Source organism: Parambassis ranga, chromosome 1 (assembly GCF_900634625.1).
Source record: "Parambassis ranga chromosome 1, fParRan2.1, whole genome shotgun sequence".
In the NCBI taxonomy this organism is placed as follows: Eukaryota; Metazoa; Chordata; class Actinopteri; family Ambassidae; genus Parambassis; species Parambassis ranga.
Window position 1 is genome coordinate 4,374,829 of NC_041022.1, and position 20,034 is coordinate 4,394,862.

Here is a 20,034-nt window from a genome sequence, read left to right on the forward strand (position 1 = left end):
ACCGAGTGGTGCGAAGGGAGTCACTTTTAAACAACCAGAGGATCTCTGTGAGTGTTTGAGATTGTCATCAGGGTTTGGTTAAGGTATGTTGAAATTATAAAATACACACAGTGATAAAGATAGAAATTATGAGCAAAAATTTAAATGGGCTTCTTTATTAAAGAAAAGAAATAAAAACAATATAATTTAAAAAAAATAATTGTGAGTTAAAGTTTTGTTTTTTATTGTGTCCTGAGCGATAGATTCTGAATGGGAGCTGTAACTTTTAGTGGAGTCAGCTGGACTGTAAACACATTGGGCACTGTGAGGGATTTGCGCGCAAGGGATGTTGGGAAACTCGGAAAGCCTGAAAGACACCTCCATATTTGTATAACATTCTGCTTATTTCTACTGATCTGTGCGGTGGTTTACATTGTGTACGGGTAAATATATCGTACAAAACAGCTGGTTAATCGCTCTGAGTGAGTTTGTACCTGTTTTCAGCCACCGTCGCTGCTTCCTCTGCCGTGTTTAGCCCCAAACTCGGTTTGGTGCCGTGGAGCAATCCTCCCCCCTGCCGGAGGAAGCTCCTCCAGTTCACACTCTCTGTGTCCAGCCCCCAGGTAACAATGAGTGGAGCCATGAACTTCAAAAACTGCGGTTCTGTGCTGGTGACGGGAGCCAGCCGAGGACTCGGGCTGCAGATAGTCCACAGTCTGGCCAGTGGGGGTTTCACACCTGGCAGGATCATCGCCACGAGCAGGAACCCCGCCAACGCACAAGTAAACACCCACACTTCCGGATACTTTACAGAACCTGTAAAGTGTCCCTCTTAATATAAGGGAAAAACATCTACACCACGCTGGGTACACCTAAATGTTTCAGGCAACGTAAATAAAGTTGACAGCAGCCACCTGCAGAGGTCGCCATTGTTCCCTGATTGATCACATTCTTCATTTGACCCACAGAAACTTCAGGAACTGGCAGAGAAATACCCCAACATCCACATTGTTCCTCTGGGTAAGACCTAAAAGAGTGCAAAAGTGTGTGTGTGTAAAAGAAAGCGTATATATATATATATATATATATATATATGTGCATCATCTGCATCTGAGCTCATTCATCCACTGTAGCAGCACAGTCTGAGCCTTTGTCAGAAACAGGACCTTCAGACAAAGGCATTGTGGGGTCTTTCCATCCATAATATAAGACCCAAATATCAGTGATTTTGACAAGAAATGATCAGAGTAGTTTCACATCTAGAGGCTGTGAATTCTTCAGGTGTTAGATGCAGGATTTGTCTGAGATTTGAGATTTGTCTGAGACTTCTCGCACCCAAAACAAGTCATACATCTCTTTCTGGTTTAGCTTTCATTTTAAGTTTTGATCTATCTTTTTTTTTCAGATGTTGTGAGCCAGAAAAGCATAGAGAAGTGTGCAGAAGATGTGGGTCAGCTGCTACAAGAGGAAGGTCTGAACTGCCTCATCAACAATGCAGGGATCAACGTGGTGGCTGACTTTGAATCAGTTACTGCTGAGAAGATGATAGAAAACTTCCACACCAATTCTGTGGCTCCTCTAATGATCACCAAGGTAATGTTTATTTATGTTTTGAACCTCCTGTAAGCTGTGTTCATGGAGTGTAACAGTTTGGCAAACAAATGTTTTGTTTTGAAGACTTGATTCTCCAGATAGTGACGTAGAAAAAGAACATAAACCACTATCAGCATACCCCATGAGTGGTGTTCTGAGAGAAGGAAGTTAACACAAAAAAGATGACCTGGATGGACAGAAGTAACCAGAAGTATACTAATACTAATACTAATTAAAACTAGGGATGTCCCGATCAGGTTTTTTTGCCTTCGAGTCCGAGTCTGAGTCATTTGATTTTGAGTATCTGCCGATACCGAGTCCCAATCCGATACTTTCAGGATTCTCTATAAAGGCACTCATTGCAGCAGTGTGTGTGTGTGTGTGTGTGTGTGCCCGCCACACACGCAGCACCTCATCAAGGTCTCGAACCCAGGACCTCTCGCACCAAAAGCAACTGTCATACCCCTACACTACAGGACACAGAGCCACCCTCTGTAGAAGGCATTAACGTTGACAGCCCTAAAAAAATATATATCCGAGTCCTGATTGGGAGGTAATGTCCGATTCCGATTGAGAGTTCCCAGCAGCATTTTCTGCTGGTAAAAATTCAGACACTGATCAAAAGCTTGTCAGCGGGGCAGATTCACACAGTTTGCTTCTATTGAAGGACATTTTGTGTAAGTGCAAGGCCACACTGCTGTCCAGGGCTATAACAATGATGTAAATGTGATTGTACGTGTTGTAAGTAGGGGTTTTGGTAGGAGTATTGTCAGCTGGGATAGACTCCGGCTGTCCCTGCATACAGAATACGATATGAAGCCTATCCAAGCTATCTACTGGCGAGAGGTGGGGTACACCTTGGACAGGTTGCCGTCTATCACAGGGCTTTGTGTTTTGTAATGTATCTGTTAAAAGACAATACCTCAGGGCAAATAAACACATGATTGCCATATGAAGTGTTAAAACTTTAGCCTGACATATATTTTTCTTTTAACCCTCAGGCGTCACTTTAATTTACTACCCTTTTGTGTCATTAGGGGACAAAAAAGTCCACTTCCAAAAAACTGCTATAAAAAATTAACAGATTAATATTTTTTCTTCCTTTTTCTGCATAAATATGTTAAACAACTTCAGCCCTGTTCAATACTATCAAACATTAAATCATTTTGAGGAATTTAACCCTTTAAATGCCAGTTTGATTACTTGATGTCACAGTAATTATTTATGAAGAAAACACAAAAAATGAGTTATTTTCCACAAAACAAAAGTTAGGTGGCTGAGGCATTATTTTTCTGTCATGGATAGGTCAAAGATTAGCCAAAATATTGAGTTTGATGCATTATTAGTTTTTGTGTAGCAGCAGTTTTAAAATTTACTACCCTTTTGTGTCATTAGGGGACAAAAAAGTCCACTTCCAAAAAACTGCTATAAAAAAATTAACAGATTAATATTTTTTCTTACTTTTTTCTGCATAAATATGTTAAATTCCTCAAAATGATTTAATGTTTGGTAGTTTTGAGCAGGGCTGAAGTTGTTTAACATATTTATGCAGAAAAAAGTAAGAAAAAATATTAATCTGTTAATTTTTTATAGCAGTTTTTTGGAAGTGGACTTTTTTGTCCCCTAATGACACAAAAGGGTAGTAAATTTGTTTCACCATGTTCTGGTGATGTATTTGAAAAATTTAAATTGGAATTCTAAAATGTGTTTAGAGAGAGTCTTTGTTACAAAAATTGTGCCATATGCACCAACACAGATAAAATGGTGGCCAGGTAAAGAGGCAAAAATTACCCAAATGGACAAAAAAGTCCCCAATGACGCACAAGGGTTAAACAAATCTGTGCAGAATAAAGGGAATTTCTGTGTAAGATGGGCATGCAACCACCAGAGGGCAACATTAAACTTTTTACATACTGTGTTTTAAAGTGTCACCCTGACCAGGAACACTCCACACAGTATATGCACTCTTTATGAGGTAAAAAAATATCATGTGGGATTATTTGCACAGCTCATACTGTGTTATGTGTTCTGTCGCTGCCAGGCCTTTCTGCCACTGTTAAAACGTGCTGCTTCCAGAGGAGAAGCACAAGGCTCAAAACTGATGGGAATCCAGAGAGCAGCTGTTATTAACATGTCCTCTCTGCTGGGCTCTGTGGAGCTCACCTGGGGTGACCGGGCCAACACCTTTAGATGGTACCCCTATAGAACATCCAAGGTATTGTTACAATGGAATTAAAACATTAGCTCATGTTTTTTCTTTGTATGTAACAGAGGGGAAAAGGCTGTTGAGGTATGTTAACTGTGTATTATTGTGTTCACCTGTTACGCCTGTCTCAGAGTGCACTCAACATGGTGAGTCGTTGTATGGCTGTCGACCTGGAGCCTGATGGGATTCTGTGCATGGCTGTACACCCCGGCTGGGTCCGCACTGACATGGGAGGGCCTCAGGTAAGGAAACTGGCTTGGACACCACCGTTCAGGGATTCACTAAAGGAGTGAAGGCTCATAGAACACCATCTGTCACCCTGGCAGCTAACTTTATTTTGAGCATTTAGTGGTTTTTCCATATTAAGTGATCTTTTTAAAGTTCACTGTGTCTTAATGCATTTGTTTGCATCTCTTCTAGGCTCCACTGAGTACTGAGGACAGTGTGTCTGCTGTCCTGTCTGTGATAGGTGGCCTGACTGAAAAGGATCATGGGTCATTTTTGAACTTTACAGGAGAGAAGTTGCCTTGGTGATGAGAAATGAGCAGGATTAGAATTCTAAACATGCTTAATGACACTTTAGTCAGTCCTGATAAGCTTTGACTATGAAAAGAAAACAAATGTATCAGTTGTTTGAAGTGTTACTTAATTAGATTCCATTACATATCTGTTATATTTGATTGATGCTATATTCTATTCTAAATAAAACTATTCAAAATATTTCAAGTGCTTGCAAGAAGATCATTATTCAACTTTAGATCCCTCATAATATCAGATTTTACAGTTTGATAAGCTCCTAATGACAGTGGCAGATGTTAAATGACACAGGCTGGATAAGAATATGAGAAGAATATGAGATAAACCCATGCCTTCTTAGCTAATATAAAGATTGTTCCACCGGGGGGCAGTAGAGATATGTCAGCTTTTAACTGGTGAACACTTTTTAGGGCCTGAGCACGAAACGTGCCAGAGCCCTATTGAAATGCAAGCGTTTATTATTATTAGGGCCCGAGCACCGAATGGTGCTTGAGCGTACACCACAGTTTCATCCTCCATCTTAATTCAAACATGGCATTTTATAAGCAGACACAAGCAGAAGCAGGACGCCATTTACACACGTGTGTTAAAATCTGCAAACAAGCTATCACCTGAAACAATTAAGCAAATGTTTGTTAGCATTAGCAGCTAACGCAGGTTAGAACCAAGGCATGGACTGACTTTTAATGTTAGGGTTTTCCTTCCCCCTTTGGAGTTTGGACCAAATTATTTTGCAAAAACCATTAAAAAGAATCATACGTAAACTGAGCCTGGACTTTATTAACCCTGCCGTTGATGCTCAGCTGCTGCCATTTTAATGCAGCTGTGTAGCCATAGCTTCACCCTGTTCCAATTTGTATTAACTTCCAAGTTATTTAGGACCATAGACCGTGATGTCACCCTTTGGTTTGCGAACCCCTGGTCGCCATCTTGAAATTTGGGAGCCAGAAGTGACCATATTTGGAACTAGAGGGCGGAGCCGGGAAGCAGTGAGGGGCGGAGCCAGCCGGATACCTACCTCCAGGCTAACTTACGGACTTGCTGCTAACACAGCTAGCTTACTTAATTCAAAGTGAACCTGACAGCTAACTGTAGCCAGGTTAATACATCTGTCTGATATCTGTTGCATCACACACTGTATGTTATTTATCAGGCATTAGTGTTCCTCCACTTTACCATTTCTACCATTTCTAATTATTATGTTATTATAATTAACAAATATAATTACTGAAGATCCAGATGTTCCCAATAAAATCCAATTGATTCATTCATTGATCACATCCTGTCATGTTTCCAGTGTTGTTGATGAATAAACAAAATCTAGATGGACTCTTTCTATTATTGATGAATGCTCCCTGCAATGACGTGGCAACACTAATTCAATGCATTCAGTGCTGTTAAAGCAGATTTATTTAAAATTCAGAGTATAGAGGAATATCAAACAAAGTCATCATGGCGTCCTTCTCCTCCTCGATGAGAGCAAGGAGTCCGTAAAACGTAAAACTAACGTTACGCATCAAAGTCCTGAACGTCCTGTAAAATCTCGACACTAATGAATCCTAAATGCTTACACGAAAAAGACGCCATTAAAATTATGAAGCATCATTAAAATAAACTTTTCGCTCACCGAATTTTAATCCGCCAAGTGTCTGAAGAACATATTTGGAGTTTTGGCGGACTGTGACGCTGCCAACATGGCGGCGGTCGGAGCCTCCTCTGTCCATAGTTTTTACCGTCAGTGGGTGCGACCCATTGTCCAACATCATAGTTACTGCATGTTTGAGCCACAGCACATATTTTACACATAAAAAAATATAACACCATTGTATGTACCATTGATCGAAACATGGAGCAGTGTTGATCTGTCACACTGAGCATGAGGAATGTTTTTATTAGGACCCCTGAAAACTACTGACTCAGCGCAGACTAGAAACGTGTGGCAGCACAGAAACATGGAAGACGTGCAGATCAAAGCACACAGGGTCTTTTATAATAGAAATACTTTTAATTTGAAGGTTCATCACAGGCATAATCGTAAACAAGATATTTAAAAATGCAGATTTGATTTTACTGTCATTCAGGCTGTCTCTCATACCTGTGCCACTGTGTCTCTGTCTCTCTCTCTCACACACACACAAGACAACAAGAAAAACAGAAGTGACTACAGCTGGATTAAAATCATCCACCTTGGATTCATCTCATGTACACTATACACTCTTCTGACACACACACACACACACACACACACACACACACACACACACACACACACAGAGGTCTGCATTAGGTGGGAGGGTGGTGTTGATGTCTGTAGTAACTTCTACCTGGACAAATCAGAGATCCTGAAAGACAACAAGCAGGTTTTATGTTCACATGCTGGTACACTACACCGTTGTTAAGTGTGTGTGTGTGAGTGACTCACTGTAGCTTGTCCTGTAACAGCTCCAGCCTCTGCCGATCAACATAACGTGAGAATAGTGAGAGCAGGTTGGGAGGGACAAAGAGGGGCGGAGAGAGGGACGAGGACGGGACGCTGAGCAGCTCCCTCGTCACTGAAAACACCAACTCAGTCCTACAGAGGGTCGACATGTGCCTGTTAATCAACTGAAGCAAAGCAGGATCGTTCACGCAGACCTTCTCCGTTTCTGCATGCTTCCTCGTCACAGACACACACACACAGCTTACCATCGATTGTCGTCCATGAGCTGACAGTTGGGGTCGGAGCTTTGCATCCTCTCTCCTTCACTCAGGATCAGATACAGCAGCGTCACACCGAACTGCAGCAACAGAGGAGAGTGTTTATCAGACAAGTACAAAGGTTGAGTAAAAACGAAGACTAAACATCCTTCTATAACCTACAAATAGACTTTTATTCATCTTTTTCAGCTTTATAAATACTAGCGTCTGAGCCAAGATCGCATCTGCCGACAGTTTCTTAAATCAGTCAGAAGTATGTGGACACTTTTCTTTTCTTAAATCATACCATGTGTCATTGTTGCACCTCAAAAAGCTAAAAACTAATCAATACATCAATCAGATACAATCAATACACTCATCAGAACACAGCCCTAGCTGCTCTCTGTGAAACAGTTCAGAACAGCAAAAGTTATTTTTGTATCAAAATTATCTGGAAGAAATAATTAATGGAAAAAATATTTTAATGGAGCGGCAGGAAGCTCGAGTTGTGTGTCCTGTTTGCTGCTCATGTCACTCTGTGCTATTATTGCGTTTTGAGAATCATTCTGCCAGCTCAGTGTGTGTGTGTGTGTGTGTGTGTGCGCGCACCTTGTTGTGCAGTACTGAGGCCAGCTGACCCTCGCTGCCCTGAAGGTCCTGGAGCAAATCTGTGAGGGTGGAGCTCGACAGAGACTGGATCACTGCAGAAACTGGTTCCACCAGCCAACACAGCACCTGCAGGGGGCGCCAAAGAGTCAAAGTCAGTTCAATTTTATTCATACAGCACATTTTACACATCAGAATTATCTGAGAGAGAGGAACAAACATGCAGCAAACAAATTCAAACATTACAGGCTGAAACTGTTGTGTGTATATTATAGTGGATGTATATATCATCAGTTAAGAAATATAAATAACAGTAGACAGAACAAGGTTAATGACATCACAAAGAGAGAGAGAGCTGACTCAAACTCCAACCAACATCTTTCCACAGGTCTCATCAATATGTCTGTGTTCTAATCAATAGTGAATAGGAGCTCCACAAGTTACAGATATTTAACAATACTCTGCTCATCAGCTGTAGGAAGAATTTATCGACTTGCAGACTTTTGTGTTTTTGGGTCAAACACACACACACACACAGGTGTGTTACTTTAAGTGACGCTGCATCCTGCTTACCTGGTCCTGTTTGTCCTTCTTGGCTAACGCAGGGAGGTTGCGGGCAATCGCCATGACAACGGCGGCAGCCTGGGGTGCCGGCAGGAAGGGAAGGATCCTGGAGATGAGGCGCTTGCCCTTCCTCACAGACATGATCATCACACACTGTTCGTCACTGACTCTTTGATGAGAAAGAGAGAAGGCATGTTACACTGAAGTCCCACACAAACCTGCACTGATGTGATGATGGTGAAAACTGGCTCCGCCTACCGGTCCTCCCACTCCTTCTCCCGCAGAGAGTTGCACAGCTGCACCGTGTTGTTTTTATGCTGCTCCAGCAGAGACTCCCTGTCCTCCTCCGGTGCCTGGACGAAACGCTTCTCGAAGTCCTGGACCTCCAGCAGCAGGCTGTACATCTGGAGGACAGAGAGACGACAGCTGACAGAGACACGTTCAAAGTCATGTGACCGATGACTGAGGTGCTGCTCTTACCTTCTCCACAGTGTAGAGGATCTGCCGCCTCTTATTCCAGACCTGCTTCTCTCGCTTCTCCTGCAGGGACACAGACATTGATCATAAAAACTATTTGCAGCTCTGATTAGGATAGATAAATAGATAAAGAAACAAGGATCATTATCAGTGCAGCAGCATGGCGTCACCTTAAGTCTACGTTTGTCTCATAAATGCTTACACAGACAACAGAGTGCCAACAGACCTCGTCATCGGTGCGGGTGGTCACCACAGCGTCGATCATCTTTCGGGGGTTGTTAACACTGGAAACGGTGAGTTTACCCAGAGAGCCTGCAAACTGAACTGCAAACACACACACACGTCAGCAGTGGATGAGGCGCGCACAGGGCGGTGCTGCTGCTGTCACTTACCCGGTCTGTAGGTGTGCTCCACCTTGGCCACCTGTGGAGTGATGAGCTTGGTGGTGTGCTCCTTCTTGCTGCTGTCTGTCTCCTTTTCCTGACGCTTCTCCATTTTTTCATAGTAGTTCTACACACACACACACACACGCAGTTATCAGCTCTGAAATCACTGATTACTGATAATATGGTCTGGAGGGATTTAAACCTTCACCTGGTAGTAGTAGTCATCCAGGTAGGGGTCAGTGCTCTGCAGCTGCATCATCTGGATCTTGGTGACCCATTCCTTCTCCTTCTGAGTCATCAGGTTACTGTAGGGGTCTCTGCTGCGCCGGTCCCCTCCAGTCCTGCCACGGTCCCTGCACACAGGGTTAACTCAATGTAGGAACTGAACGGTGATGTTCAAATGTACCTACTCACACACACTTACCCTCCTCGGCTCTGCATGCGCTGGGTGAGCATGCGGCGGTGCTGAGGATGGAGGTGGGTGGTGTTGTGTCGGATGGGGGGTGTGTGATTAGGAGGACCATGAGGCGGCGGTGGCCCCATTCGATGGCCGTGTGGAGGAGGAGGGCCCCCGAAAAACGGCCTGAAACCTCCACTGCCGGGTAACAACGGAGGGGCCGGGCCGCCACGGGGAAAACCGGCCACCTGGAGGGAGGGAGGGGGAGTCGGAGAAATGAACACTGAGAGTTTGAGTCATGTGACCGTCAGCACTTCTGTAAGGTTCTGCAGGGTACTAACCTGAGAGTTGAGCAGCTGAGCCCGTTGGATTTGAGACAGAACAGGACCAACACCGGGGGGGAATGGCCCACGACACAGAGGGGAGTTCTGAACAAACACACAACAATAAAAGCTCCTTCATGTGAATGTTGGTCTGCTGACATTTTGTCGGTTATAAACAGCGTATATAACCTGCTTGAGGCCTCTGGTGTTCAGAGGATTAACATGTACAATCAGAACTAAACACCATGGATGTCATTTTACAATCGTGCTGGTTGCTTTGTTGCTGGTCTGCACAGCAGGTGCTGAACCTGTTGGTGGTCTGTTACAGGTGACATCACTGAACGTGTAAACACATCAGAGGAACCACAGGGGCCACAGAGGAGGAACTCACAGCTATGTTGAGGAGGGTGTTGGGTGACAGACGCTCAGGGAAAGGAGTAGGGTATCTGTGCTGGACTGGGGCTCTCACATGAACCGCCGTGGGATGGTGGATCTACACACACACACACACAGATACAGGTGTAAACACATGGGACGGTCAAAAATGACCTGAAGCAACGAAGGCTGCTCAACACCAACTCGTCAAGTTTGCAAAGATAATCAATCCAGGGGGAAGTGACTTTCAAGAGTTTGAAGTGAGGCAACCGAAGCTTCAGTGAAGCATCTGCAAGAAACCCTGCAAGTCCAGTTGCCTCGCATCAAGTTCTGAAATGAAAGTGACATTTTCTGGATGTAGGACTACAGCAGGTATCAGTGATGGTGGCCAAGACAAAAAAAACTTCAAAAAATTGATACCAAGAGCTTAAATCTGAGGAAATGCGCCTCAGACTGAAAAAGCCAGTGGCCTTCTGCTCACCTGGTGATTCAGGGCGTGGCTCATTGGCTGTTTGGGTGGCGTCCCAATAGGAATTGCCCTGACAGGAGGAGAGCCAATCACAGGGGATGAGGAGCGCGGCGGTGGAACCCTCTCTGACAGGTCCCGGCCTTCATCATTCCTGCCCTGAGGAGGTCGTTTAGGAAGGCCCACCTCTTTGATTATAGACATAAGTGGACTATCCTGCAGGAAACCATGAATGTAAACGATGCATTTCTGCAGAAACATTCACTTGTGAGACCATACTTTGCGCGTCCCTCACCTCCATGTGTGTAACCAGACCAGGAGCGACACTGACCGGCCCGAAACCCATACTGTTCTCCCAGATACTGTGAGAGTTCATCTAACAGAGAAGGAGAGAATGTTAAGGACCTGAAACAAAGAGAGCAGCTTCACAGATTCTGCTGTAACACTACAAAAAGTAGCCTCCTCCTTTACTTGTAGCTTAGCATAATGTTGAAGACAGCACAGAGTGAAAACAGACAGACCTGGCCCATCGGAGCGGGGCCTCTGCGCATCAGGTGCTGCTGCTGTTGGTAGCTGAGCATGGATGAGGGTGGAGGAAGGCCTGGAGCAGAGAACAGTCCCTTCAACAACACAGAACCTTTGCATGTGGAGAGGTCACCATCATTATATCACAATGACTTTGTTCTGACCTGAAGTGGAGGGTCCAGCAGGCAGCTGGTGCTGGGTGTGATGGGGATGCTGGTGTGCCTGACTTGGGTGTGGGATGGAGGAGGGCTGTGGTAGGGCTCTGGCCTGGTCCAGCCTGTGAAGAGCAGATAGACCAGGTCCTGAAGAGCCCGGAGGTGGACCGGGCCTCTCCGCAGCTCCAACACCAGCGATGGCTGGGTCAGCATCCAGGATGAGTCTGGCCAGTGACTCAGCCAGGTCACCTTCCCCTGCTCGATCCTCCGCATCTAAAAATACAAGTAACCTGAGGAGCTGTGCTCATGAAGAAAAGAAAAGGACTTCTAAGACTCCGCTGATGACATCACTGACCTTGTGGAGGCAGTCCAGAGGAAGATGAGGAGAAGCCCAGCGCAGAGAGGGAGGGTGGAGGAGGGAGACGGCAGGCAGAGGACGAGAGATCAGCTCCACCTAAATCAGACTCTCCTCCCAAACCCCCTCCGCCCAGGCCCGCTCCCAGCCCGTCCCGCTCGTCAAGCTCAGCGAGCCGCTTGTGTTCCTCCTGCCAGTCGTCATCTGCAACCAGAGCCAGAGAGAAAGGCTGTTACTGGTTCTGTGACAATGAGTCATCTGGGCCGTGATCCGAAGTGTGTCACTGGTTTTAACACACACACACACCCTCCACCATCAGAACAAGCCAGAGCAGACTGAGGTGTGATCTTTAAGTGTCTCTGCTAAGATTGTTGAAGTCCACAAACATGTGTATTTTTGTGTCAATCACTCAACAGACAGAGAGAAGGACAAAAAAAACGGAAACTGAAAGCAGCAACATCGACTCAGCAGAGAAGCAGCAGCCAGACTCCAATTAACAGATTTGGTATCACTGCTAAAAACTAAAGCGATGATGTAATGTGTAAACTGTGTCTGATCAGGGGGGCGTCACCATCTGGACGCAACAACGCTGTAAACGAACACACACACACACCTTAAAACACACCAAGGCCAATCTAACAAGGCCTGCAGCGCCCCCGCTGTTCAGACAGGGGACAAAGAGCATAAAGACCGTAAACACACAGGTCGTCTCCACATTTTTCTGTGGGCGGATAAATTCTCCGTCACGCCACCCCGAGGTCAGACTGTTCGATCCTGGTGTTTCATCAGATGTGTGTCATGACATCAGCGTGGATGTATTTTCAACACTGTGTCATAATAAAAGTGAATAAAAAAACAATATGACGGACTCACCGATAGCACCAGCACCAAATGTGTCATCATTGAACTGATCGATTTCATCTTCCTCCTCTACGTGTCCCTCGTCTTCCTCCTCCAACGTACAGTCATCATCCAGGGACTGTGAAGACAGCAGAAAACCAAGGACAGAGGAAGGGAGAAAGGAGAGAGTTCAAACAAACACAAACACTGTGCTGGACTACAATCCACTGAATTATTTAAATGAAGCAGCTCCTCACTGCAGTGTGGAAGGTCTGCAAGATGTGCACAAGATGTGCAGATCCTCCTGCTGTACACACTGATGGTGGTGCACTTGTTCTGTAAAGTGTGTAAACAGCTGCTATAATGAACTGTCGCTGGGGTGACCCTTGGAGTTAAACACGTCAAAGCATATAATATGTTGGGTGGTGGATGTTTTTATGGCATAAAAGTGAAACAACTTGTCAACAGTTGTATCATCCTCTTCCAACACTAACCTCACGCCTCAGAGTAGGTTCCTTCTTGAAGACATGGGTGACGCCTCATGTCAGCAACAGTAGCTTTGATGAACTGTAGTTGAGTAATGTGAATGTTTAGGCAGCAGTCTGTAGCTGATGCACAGTTTTAGGTGTACTGTTGGTTTGTGTGGCTGTGACACATAAAGAGACCCTCTGACTGAGGAGGTCCATGTGGGCTGCAGCACGGTTTAGCTAAGCTAACTTCTTACATTCAGTGACTCTGGTGCATACATGTCTAATGTCCAAGCATGATAACAGTTCCACTTGGTGCACTGCAGTGAACAGTGAGCGGGAGCAATTGAAACCTGAAGCTGCATCTGCATTATATACAAAATAAAGATCAGTTTGAGTGGGTGTGATTAGCAGAATAGCTAAATCAGCCGTTTTGGAGGCAATCATGGCGGAGAATCACAGCTGAGGAGCGGACATACAGATGAGGCGACAGTAAATACACAACTACAGCTTGGGGTTATTTTTTTTAAAAGAACTCTGCAGCACTCTGTGACACCCAGCAGGTACACGGACAAGCCGTTAGCCACGATGCTAATGCTGACGTTACATCACGTAGGACCCACGTCGATGGAAAACTGCTGGCTAAAAATAACCAAAACGATACAGTCAAAAAAAAAAAAAACAGGCTGGCCTGAAATAACCGAGGCTGAGTTATCAGACAGTAGCTGCAGTCCGGGCTCCGGAGGGAGGCAGCGCTCCGCCTGCCTCCGGCTCATGTCAGCAGGCAAGCGGGCTGCTGCACAGGCCGCCGCCCGCATTGGATTTGCCAGGCGCGTAAACAATAGACAGCATTCCGCATAAAGAACCGGCGCAGCCTGTAAACGCTCCGTGCTCCGGGGTAGCCCGCTGAAAGCGCGTCCAGTCCGAGCGGACACGTTCGATCTGCGGCTACAAACTCACCTGAAATCGGAACATCTATCTTCAGGCTTTCGGGAAAAGAAGTGCATCGGGAGCGAGGCGGCGCGCAAATGACGCAGCAGGCACGTCCACTTGAACGTACGTTACGGAACAGCGTGGACGAGCACGGTTATGTGTGGCACGCTGCGGGACCAGGGGGCGGGGCTCTGCGCTTCCTGAGGATGAAAATGAGGAAGAGGAGAAACAACAACACGGTAACAGAAGGGTTTGAGCTGAAATGTCTGTTTGATTCATATTTTTACAGGTCGTTCTGTTTGTTTTGCGCTAATTCATGAAACAAAAACATCGTGTTTTTATAAATATAGCCGAGCTTAATGCGGTTCACCAGCCAATCCAAGAGGTCCAAAAGAAAGTCCAAAACAACACTTTAATGCTGGTGTATTATGTCACTAATAAAATATGAGTAAACAGGACAGAGGTGTGTGTCTCTGTCTGTGTCTCTGTCTGTGTCTCTGTCTGTCTCTGTCTGTCTGTCTGTCTGTGTCTCTGTCTGTCTGTCTCTTTCTGTCTGTCCGTGTCTCTGTCTGTCTGTCTGTCTGTCTGTCTCTGTCTCTCTGTCTGTCTGTGTCTCTGTCTGTCTCTCTGTCTGTCTGTGTCTCTGTCTGTCTGTCTGTCTGTCTGTCTGTCTCTGTCTGTCTGTCTCTCTGTCTGTCTGTGTCTCTGTCTGTCTGTCTGTGTCTCTGTCTGTGTCTCTGTCTGTCTGTCTCTTTCTGTCTGTCCGTGTCTCTGTCTGTCTGTCTGTCTTTGTCTGTCTCTGTCTGTCTGTGTCTGTGTCTCTGTCTGTCTGTCTGTCTCTGTCTGTCTGTCTGTGTCTCTGTCTGTCTGTCTGTGTCTCTGTCTGTCTGTCTGTGTCTCTTTCTGTCTGTCCGTGTCTCTGTCTGTCTGTCTGTCTTTGTCTGTGTCTCTGTCTGTCTGTCTGTCTCTGTTTGTCTGTCTGTCTGTGTCTGTCTGTCTGTCTCCCTGTCAAAAGCTGATGTGAACATTGAAGTGAGAACATGAATAAAATGGATAAATGCAATTTTAAAATTAAACTAAAGTGAAATTAAAGATGAGTGTTGCACAGCACCGGGAGGCTGAAGCTGTAACTACATAGTCTCAACAAAAAGTAGAAATATCTATAAATATGTTTTACAGTCAGTTTAACAGCTGTCTTCTCTCCATTTTTTGCAGCCTGGTATGTGTACATAAGTGTGTGTGTCAGCCTCACCATGGTTCAGTGCCAGCTCTGCACTCTGGACCACCTGATGGAGTCGGGCTTTGGTCGTCCTTTTCCACGACATGGCCTCCAGCTGCTGTTCTGGTTCGCTAACCACTGCGTGACCTTTGAACTCGTCCACTCTGTGAGCATCATGAAGGTAACTGAACGTAAAGAGTGCACAATCAGGTGTCACCTTAAAGCAGGACATGTCCTGACAGTGAGCTGTTGTTACAGCTGGTGTCTGCCTGTGAACCAGAGAGCGGCCACTTCGGCTTCCACCTGTTTGGTAACATTGAAGAACTTCTGCCCGTCCTGAGGAGAAGAAACAAGAAGAAGAGACAGGTTGGTTGATCCTGTTTCTGTCTGCACTCATGATCCACCACTAGGCAGGAGGTCAGACGCCTTCTCTTCTTCCTCTTTTTCTTCATCTGTCCAGTTTTCTTCTCCTTCCTGCTTTGCCTCCTCGTTCTCCTTCCCTCCTCCTCTTCATCTTGTTCTCTCTAAACAAAGATAAAACGTGGTATGTTTAGTGTGCTTCTCTTAGTCTGAGCTTGTTTCAGGCCCGGTGATGTCAGCCTCCCTCTTCCTCTCTGCAGGTTGTGTACTTTGTGGTTGGAAACCTGAACACAGAAACGTACCCGGCTTCTGCAAACCTGCCAGCGTATGTGAGGGAGAACTACGGAGCTTATGGGGATTACAACATAGACCGCATCATCATCAGTTACCACGTGCAAACGCGCGTGGTGGAGACGTTGTACGTCACAGAGCACGACGGCGCCGCCTACGGGAGGTTTAGACACGACAGGACGTACGACATCAGCTCGGAGCTGGTCCGGACGCTGCAGAGCACGCAGCTGGACGTCTCCAACTTTCTCACCTGGATGGGTTACTATGGAGACACACAGATGGTCCCGAACACAGAAACAACCACTTATTACCCAGAATCCTCCGTGCAGACTTACAGTGGATACACAGCAAGTCGCCCGCAGAGCATCGAATTTAGATACTTTACATACGCAGAACACATCAACCGGAATTACTACAACTATCACCAGAATGTGCACGATGTTTACTACCTGGAGGGACTTGTGGACAGGAAGTACCACGGTGCGTGGCGTGAGACGCCAAGTTACTGGCCGTCCTGCTGGGAGAGTTATAAAAGAGGTAAAGTTACTTAAAGTTTAAAGCTGCTTTACAGTCTAGGACGGGTTTCATTGAACCCTTCAATAACTGATTCAAACTTCTGCCTACAGCTTTTGAAGAAGCCAAGAAGAGAGGCGGCGGCGGCGGTGGTGGCCCCAGCTTCTTCAAGCTCCTCCTCGGCGCTGCTGTGCTCTACCTCGCAGCCAAATGTGTCAGCTGGTGTCTGAGAGGCTGCTGGGAGGACGACGGCCAGGAAGCCATCCTCCACAGGATCCCATGGAGGAGTCCGTGGAGTCCACAGAGGAGTCCATGTTTACAGCGTCCACACGTCATGCTGGACTATGTGTATTAGAGAGGCTGATTAAATTTTAATTAAATTTAGAGATCATAAATCAGATTTAGATTTTTATATTTTTAACTTTTAAATGTGGCGACTGAATGATTTAATGCTGTATGACTGTGTTTTATAGAACAGACAGAGGGGGGCGCTGTGTGGCCTGACAGATTTTTTTATATGACTCGTTTAAGATGATCAACAAACTGCTTTATTGATCAGTGTACGTGCTTTAAGTGTTTCAGTATAAAATGTGTTTGATCACTGAGATTAAAGCATGACTGAATGAACAGATAATAAACCTCAGCACTGTCACAGACTGAACGATGAGTGTTTGTGTTCTCTTGTAGAAATGACAGAGCTGCAGGATTCTGTGATTCTTTTATTTAATGCTTCATAAAATCCGTCTCTCTCAAACATGATACTTTAATCATTCTTTGAAGCATGTTTATAGTTTTCTGTTTTCTCTATTAAACATTAAGAAAAAAATCAAAAACATTATAAAGACCCCATGTTCATCACAAGAAGACGTGTCTTTGGTCTGATGTGTGAGATCTTCTTGAAGTCAGTGTTCTGTCTGAGGGTCCCTGAAGGCATCATCTCCATCAAAGCTCTTTATTCCACATGTGAAAATCGAAAATCCTCCAAATAAAGAGTTCACTCCAACTAGACTCAGTAAAATCTAAAAGTCCTGTCCTCCTCAGCACCCAGCAGGAAGCCATGATGGAGTCACTGTGAGCAGCAGCAGTCACATGACCAACACTCAGAGAGTCTCTGTCTGACCTGCAGAAAGAACTGTGACCAGTGAGATGATCAAGTGACAGGATGGAAACACTTTAGGATTCAAAGGGTTAAAGTTACAGCAAATAATTTGCAGAGTAATCCCAGCATGCACTGAGCAGAGTGCAGCCTGGACGGGTCAAAAATAGAAACCTTTCAGGTTTGAACCCGGAACAGAAACCTCTGTGTGTGTGTCTTCTGTCTGTACCCACAGACTGACAGGCTGACAGCATGGACGGACAAATGAAGGACGAAGCAGCTTGGACGGAGACAGACGAGCAGGTCTATGTGAACCTGCAGGAGCTGACTGGGACCCAGAGCTTCAGCCGACAGCAGGGGCCACAGGAGCCCGGTAAGAACTAATGTTTACATTAGATGCTACATCCAGGTGTTTGTGTTTGTGTTTACATGTTTTGGTAAATATGAAGAAGACAACACTAAGTCCTGAATCTTTATAAAGTATCTGTTAGCAGCTCTAACAGACGCTCAGTGAGCTGATGCATTTCTAACTGTTAAATAAACAGGGAGTATTTCAGGCATGGATTTGGTCAGGCGTGCACCCTCAGTCACTGTATTCCCAGCTGTGTGAAACCTGTGTGCACCTGCAGAGTCTGTGGCCGGACAGGAAACAGGAAGCAGCTCGCGCATGAGAGCGGCGGCTCTCCCCCCTCTGGCTCTGCTGGGTTTCCTCCTGCTGACCGCAGTCATCGGACTTGCAGTCGTGTGTGAGTGTTCACACAGAGAAAAGAGGAAATAAAGGAGAACCGCTCAGTGAACTCTGGTTTTTCTCTCTCTACTCAGACAACAGAGACTTCAACCAGCTGAGCAGGCAGCTGGCCAATCAGACAGCAGAGAGGCTGCAGCTCCTGGACAGGTACAGGAACCTGACTGATGAGAGGGACCAGTTAGAAAGCAGCCTGACCGCAGCTGGTGAGGATCTCACACAGGTGTCCTCTGTTCCCTGCCTGTGATCACATGGTGACACTTCCTCACTGCAGGATCGTGTCCTGAGGGATGGAGGAGGTTCAGCTGCAGCTGTTACTTCCTGTCTGAGACTCTGCGCTCCTGGCAGGACAGCAGACAGCTGTGCCAGCAGCGGGGGGCAGAGCTGGTCATCATCAACAGCGGGAAAGAGATGGTGAGGCCTGTGTGTCTGTGTGTGTGTGTGTTACAGAGTTACAGACACAGGTCTTATGTGTGTGTGTGTGTGTGTGTTACAGACACAGGTCTTGTGTGTGTGTGTGTGTGTTACAGACACAGGTCTTATGTGTGTGTGTGTGTTACAGACACAGGTCTTGTGTGTGTGTGTGTGTGTTACAGACACAGGTCTTGTGTGTGTGTGTGTGTGTGTGTGTGTGTTACAGACACAGGTCTTATGTGTGTTTCTCCTTTAAGGAGTTCCTGAAAACGCTTGCAGAGGTGTTTTGGATCGGTCTCCATCAGTCGTCTGTTGGAGGATCCTGGATCTGGCCTGATGGAAGTTCACCAAAAACCACGTAAGTTCCGTCAGACAGAGACCTGAAGCCTTATAATCCTGGGAACTATTCAACATGGACGGAGCAGGAAGTGCTAAATGAAACTTTAACGTCTCGCTCATATTTGCTTTTGTGGTTTTTCAAGTTTTGATTTAAAACATATTTTTATATACATGTGCATTTTTCTCTGTAATCCTTTGACTTAATAATACGTTTTTTTCCTTTAAGTCATTAAGTTATGATTCAAGTCAGATTTTTGAATGACTGTTTTTTGCTTTTAATCTTTAAATTTAGGCCTTTTGAGAAAATAAGAAACTTTCTCAGTGTTATATTAAATTATTAATATTAAGTTAAAAACATCGACATTTCTTTGTCAGAGAGTTCTGACCATGTGAAGGTTCTGTGCAGGTACTGGCGGCCTGGACAGCCATATCACTACAGGACTAAGAGATGTGCAGCCTTCAGAGCTGAAAGCTGGTGGAGAACATCTGCATCATGGAACAGTGAGGACTGTTATTCATACCTGAACTGTGTGTGTGAGAAAGACGTGTTCTAAATGCAGTGATGCAGCCAGGCTCTTTGGACCTGATGATGAAGATGAAGAAGTGTGTTTATCTCCACTGAATAAAAGCCGACTTGTGTTTGATGCTGTATGGAGTTCAATAAAAAAATCCTCACAAAGACTAACTGATGGTGAAAGGCTTGTTGTGCTTCCTTTTTCATCTGATTGGTTGAAGCTAGCTCAACATGTTTCATCCAATCAGCTGCAGCTTGCTCTGAGGACACCTGTGAGGTGACATAAGTCATGAATCAGTCCTGATAATGAAGAAGAATCCATCGCAGCTTTCAGTCGTAGGTTTGTTTTTTTTCATCCATTAACTCCTGAAAGAGGGAAGCTCTGGGGACAGCAGAGCAGCCCAACAGTTCCCCATTTGGTGGGTCAGATTACCATGGTAACAGATCCAAAGCTCTGCTGAAAAGTGTGAAGACTGAGATCAGCAGTGAATGGATGCAATGAGCATGCAGAAGCACCAGGGGGCAGCAGAAGCTCATGGTTCTAGGCCGTCATCTGTCTGCTGCAGCGAGCTCACTCACCCCTAGATGGTGGTGGAGGCACGGTGAGAATCACACTCTTTGACTTCTGTAGTGCCTTCAACACCATCCAGCCTCCATCACTGGGTGGGAAGCTGCAGCTGATG

At 45.5% G+C, this 20,034-nt stretch overlaps 4 protein-coding genes across 8 annotated transcripts; 3 read left to right on the forward strand and 1 right to left on the reverse strand.

The window, feature by feature from the left end:
- The first annotated feature begins 311 nt into the window (after positions 1 to 311).
- LOC114434390 (C-factor) lies at positions 312 to 4,504 on the forward strand. 3 transcript variants are annotated; one of them, XM_028403731.1, is made up of 7 exons: positions 315 to 422; positions 596 to 761; positions 948 to 999; positions 1,385 to 1,572; positions 3,614 to 3,787; positions 3,910 to 4,020; positions 4,199 to 4,504. In XM_028403731.1, exons 2-7 carry the CDS (start codon positions 609 to 611, stop codon positions 4,310 to 4,312), a joined length of 792 nt encoding a protein of 263 aa, XP_028259532.1. In that variant the 5' UTR covers positions 315 to 422; positions 596 to 608; the 3' UTR covers positions 4,313 to 4,504. The 3 variants fall into 3 exon arrangements, with proteins under 3 accessions (XP_028259449.1, XP_028259532.1, XP_028259615.1); XM_028403814.1 differs by having other exon boundaries at positions 329 to 416; XM_028403648.1 differs by having other exon boundaries at positions 312 to 761.
- Positions 4,505 to 6,300: 1,796 nt separating this feature from the next.
- Positions 6,301 to 13,977, reverse strand: patl1 (PAT1 homolog 1, processing body mRNA decay factor). Of its 3 annotated transcripts, none has more exons than XM_028402480.1 (20): positions 13,888 to 13,977; positions 12,494 to 12,599; positions 11,621 to 11,824; positions 11,275 to 11,538; positions 11,107 to 11,186; positions 10,881 to 10,961; positions 10,601 to 10,801; positions 10,136 to 10,237; positions 9,763 to 9,849; positions 9,449 to 9,669; positions 9,233 to 9,377; positions 9,031 to 9,148; positions 8,865 to 8,962; positions 8,642 to 8,701; positions 8,420 to 8,565; positions 8,171 to 8,330; positions 7,601 to 7,726; positions 7,001 to 7,092; positions 6,738 to 6,887; positions 6,301 to 6,657 (listed from the first exon to the last, which is right to left on the reverse strand). In XM_028402480.1, exons 1-20 carry the CDS (start codon positions 13,900 to 13,902, stop codon positions 6,636 to 6,638), a joined length of 2,478 nt encoding a protein of 825 aa, XP_028258281.1. In that variant the 5' UTR covers positions 13,903 to 13,977; the 3' UTR covers positions 6,301 to 6,635. The 3 variants fall into 3 exon arrangements, with proteins under 3 accessions (XP_028258281.1, XP_028258125.1, XP_028258203.1); XM_028402324.1 differs by having other exon boundaries at positions 8,841 to 8,962; XM_028402402.1 differs by lacking the exon at positions 6,301 to 6,657 and having other exon boundaries at positions 6,734 to 6,887; positions 8,841 to 8,962.
- On the forward strand, positions 13,718 to 16,742 carry LOC114434130 (uncharacterized). Its single transcript, XM_028403133.1, has 5 exons — positions 13,718 to 14,099; positions 15,076 to 15,260; positions 15,338 to 15,445; positions 15,700 to 16,267; positions 16,357 to 16,742. Exons 2-5 carry the CDS (start codon positions 15,114 to 15,116, stop codon positions 16,596 to 16,598), a joined length of 1,065 nt encoding a protein of 354 aa, XP_028258934.1. The 5' UTR covers positions 13,718 to 14,099; positions 15,076 to 15,113; the 3' UTR covers positions 16,599 to 16,742.
- An 830-nt stretch (positions 16,743 to 17,572) lies between these two features.
- Positions 17,573 to 19,465, forward strand: LOC114434574 (CD209 antigen-like protein E). Its single transcript, XM_028403923.1, has 6 exons — positions 17,573 to 17,712; positions 17,969 to 18,085; positions 18,162 to 18,290; positions 18,359 to 18,498; positions 18,756 to 18,856; positions 19,244 to 19,465. The coding sequence occupies exons 1-6, from the start codon at positions 17,592 to 17,594 to the stop codon at positions 19,389 to 19,391; spliced, it is 756 nt and encodes a 251-aa protein (XP_028259724.1). The 5' UTR covers positions 17,573 to 17,591; the 3' UTR covers positions 19,392 to 19,465.
- The last annotated feature ends 569 nt before the right edge of the window (positions 19,466 to 20,034 follow it).

Coding starts and splice junctions, on each gene's coding strand:
- patl1 (XM_028402324.1), bottom strand. Junction 10,802..10,880: donor GTCTGGTTACACACATGGAG/GTGAGGGACGCG, acceptor GGTTTCCTGCAG/GATAGTCCACTTATGTCTAT. Junction 9,378..9,448: donor CGCATGCAGAGCCGAGGAGG/GTAAGTGTGTGT, acceptor CCCTGTGTGCAG/GGACCGTGGCAGGACTGGAG.
- LOC114434574 (XM_028403923.1), top strand. CDS start 17,592: ATGGACGGACAAATGAAGGACGAAGCAGCTTGGACGGAGACAGACGAG. Junction 18,291..18,358: donor AAGCAGCCTGACCGCAGCTG/GTGAGGATCTCA, acceptor TCCTCACTGCAG/GATCGTGTCCTGAGGGATGG. Junction 18,499..18,755: donor TCAACAGCGGGAAAGAGATG/GTGAGGCCTGTG, acceptor TTCTCCTTTAAG/GAGTTCCTGAAAACGCTTGC.
- LOC114434390 (XM_028403648.1), top strand. CDS start 609: ATGAGTGGAGCCATGAACTTCAAAAACTGCGGTTCTGTGCTGGTGACG. Junction 1,573..3,613: donor CTCCTCTAATGATCACCAAG/GTAATGTTTATT, acceptor TGTCGCTGCCAG/GCCTTTCTGCCACTGTTAAA. Junction 3,788..3,909: donor ACCCCTATAGAACATCCAAG/GTATTGTTACAA, acceptor CGCCTGTCTCAG/AGTGCACTCAACATGGTGAG.
- LOC114434130 (XM_028403133.1), top strand. CDS start 15,114: ATGGTTCAGTGCCAGCTCTGCACTCTGGACCACCTGATGGAGTCGGGC. Junction 15,261..15,337: donor ACTCTGTGAGCATCATGAAG/GTAACTGAACGT, acceptor CTGTTGTTACAG/CTGGTGTCTGCCTGTGAACC. Junction 16,268..16,356: donor CTGGGAGAGTTATAAAAGAG/GTAAAGTTACTT, acceptor TTCTGCCTACAG/CTTTTGAAGAAGCCAAGAAG.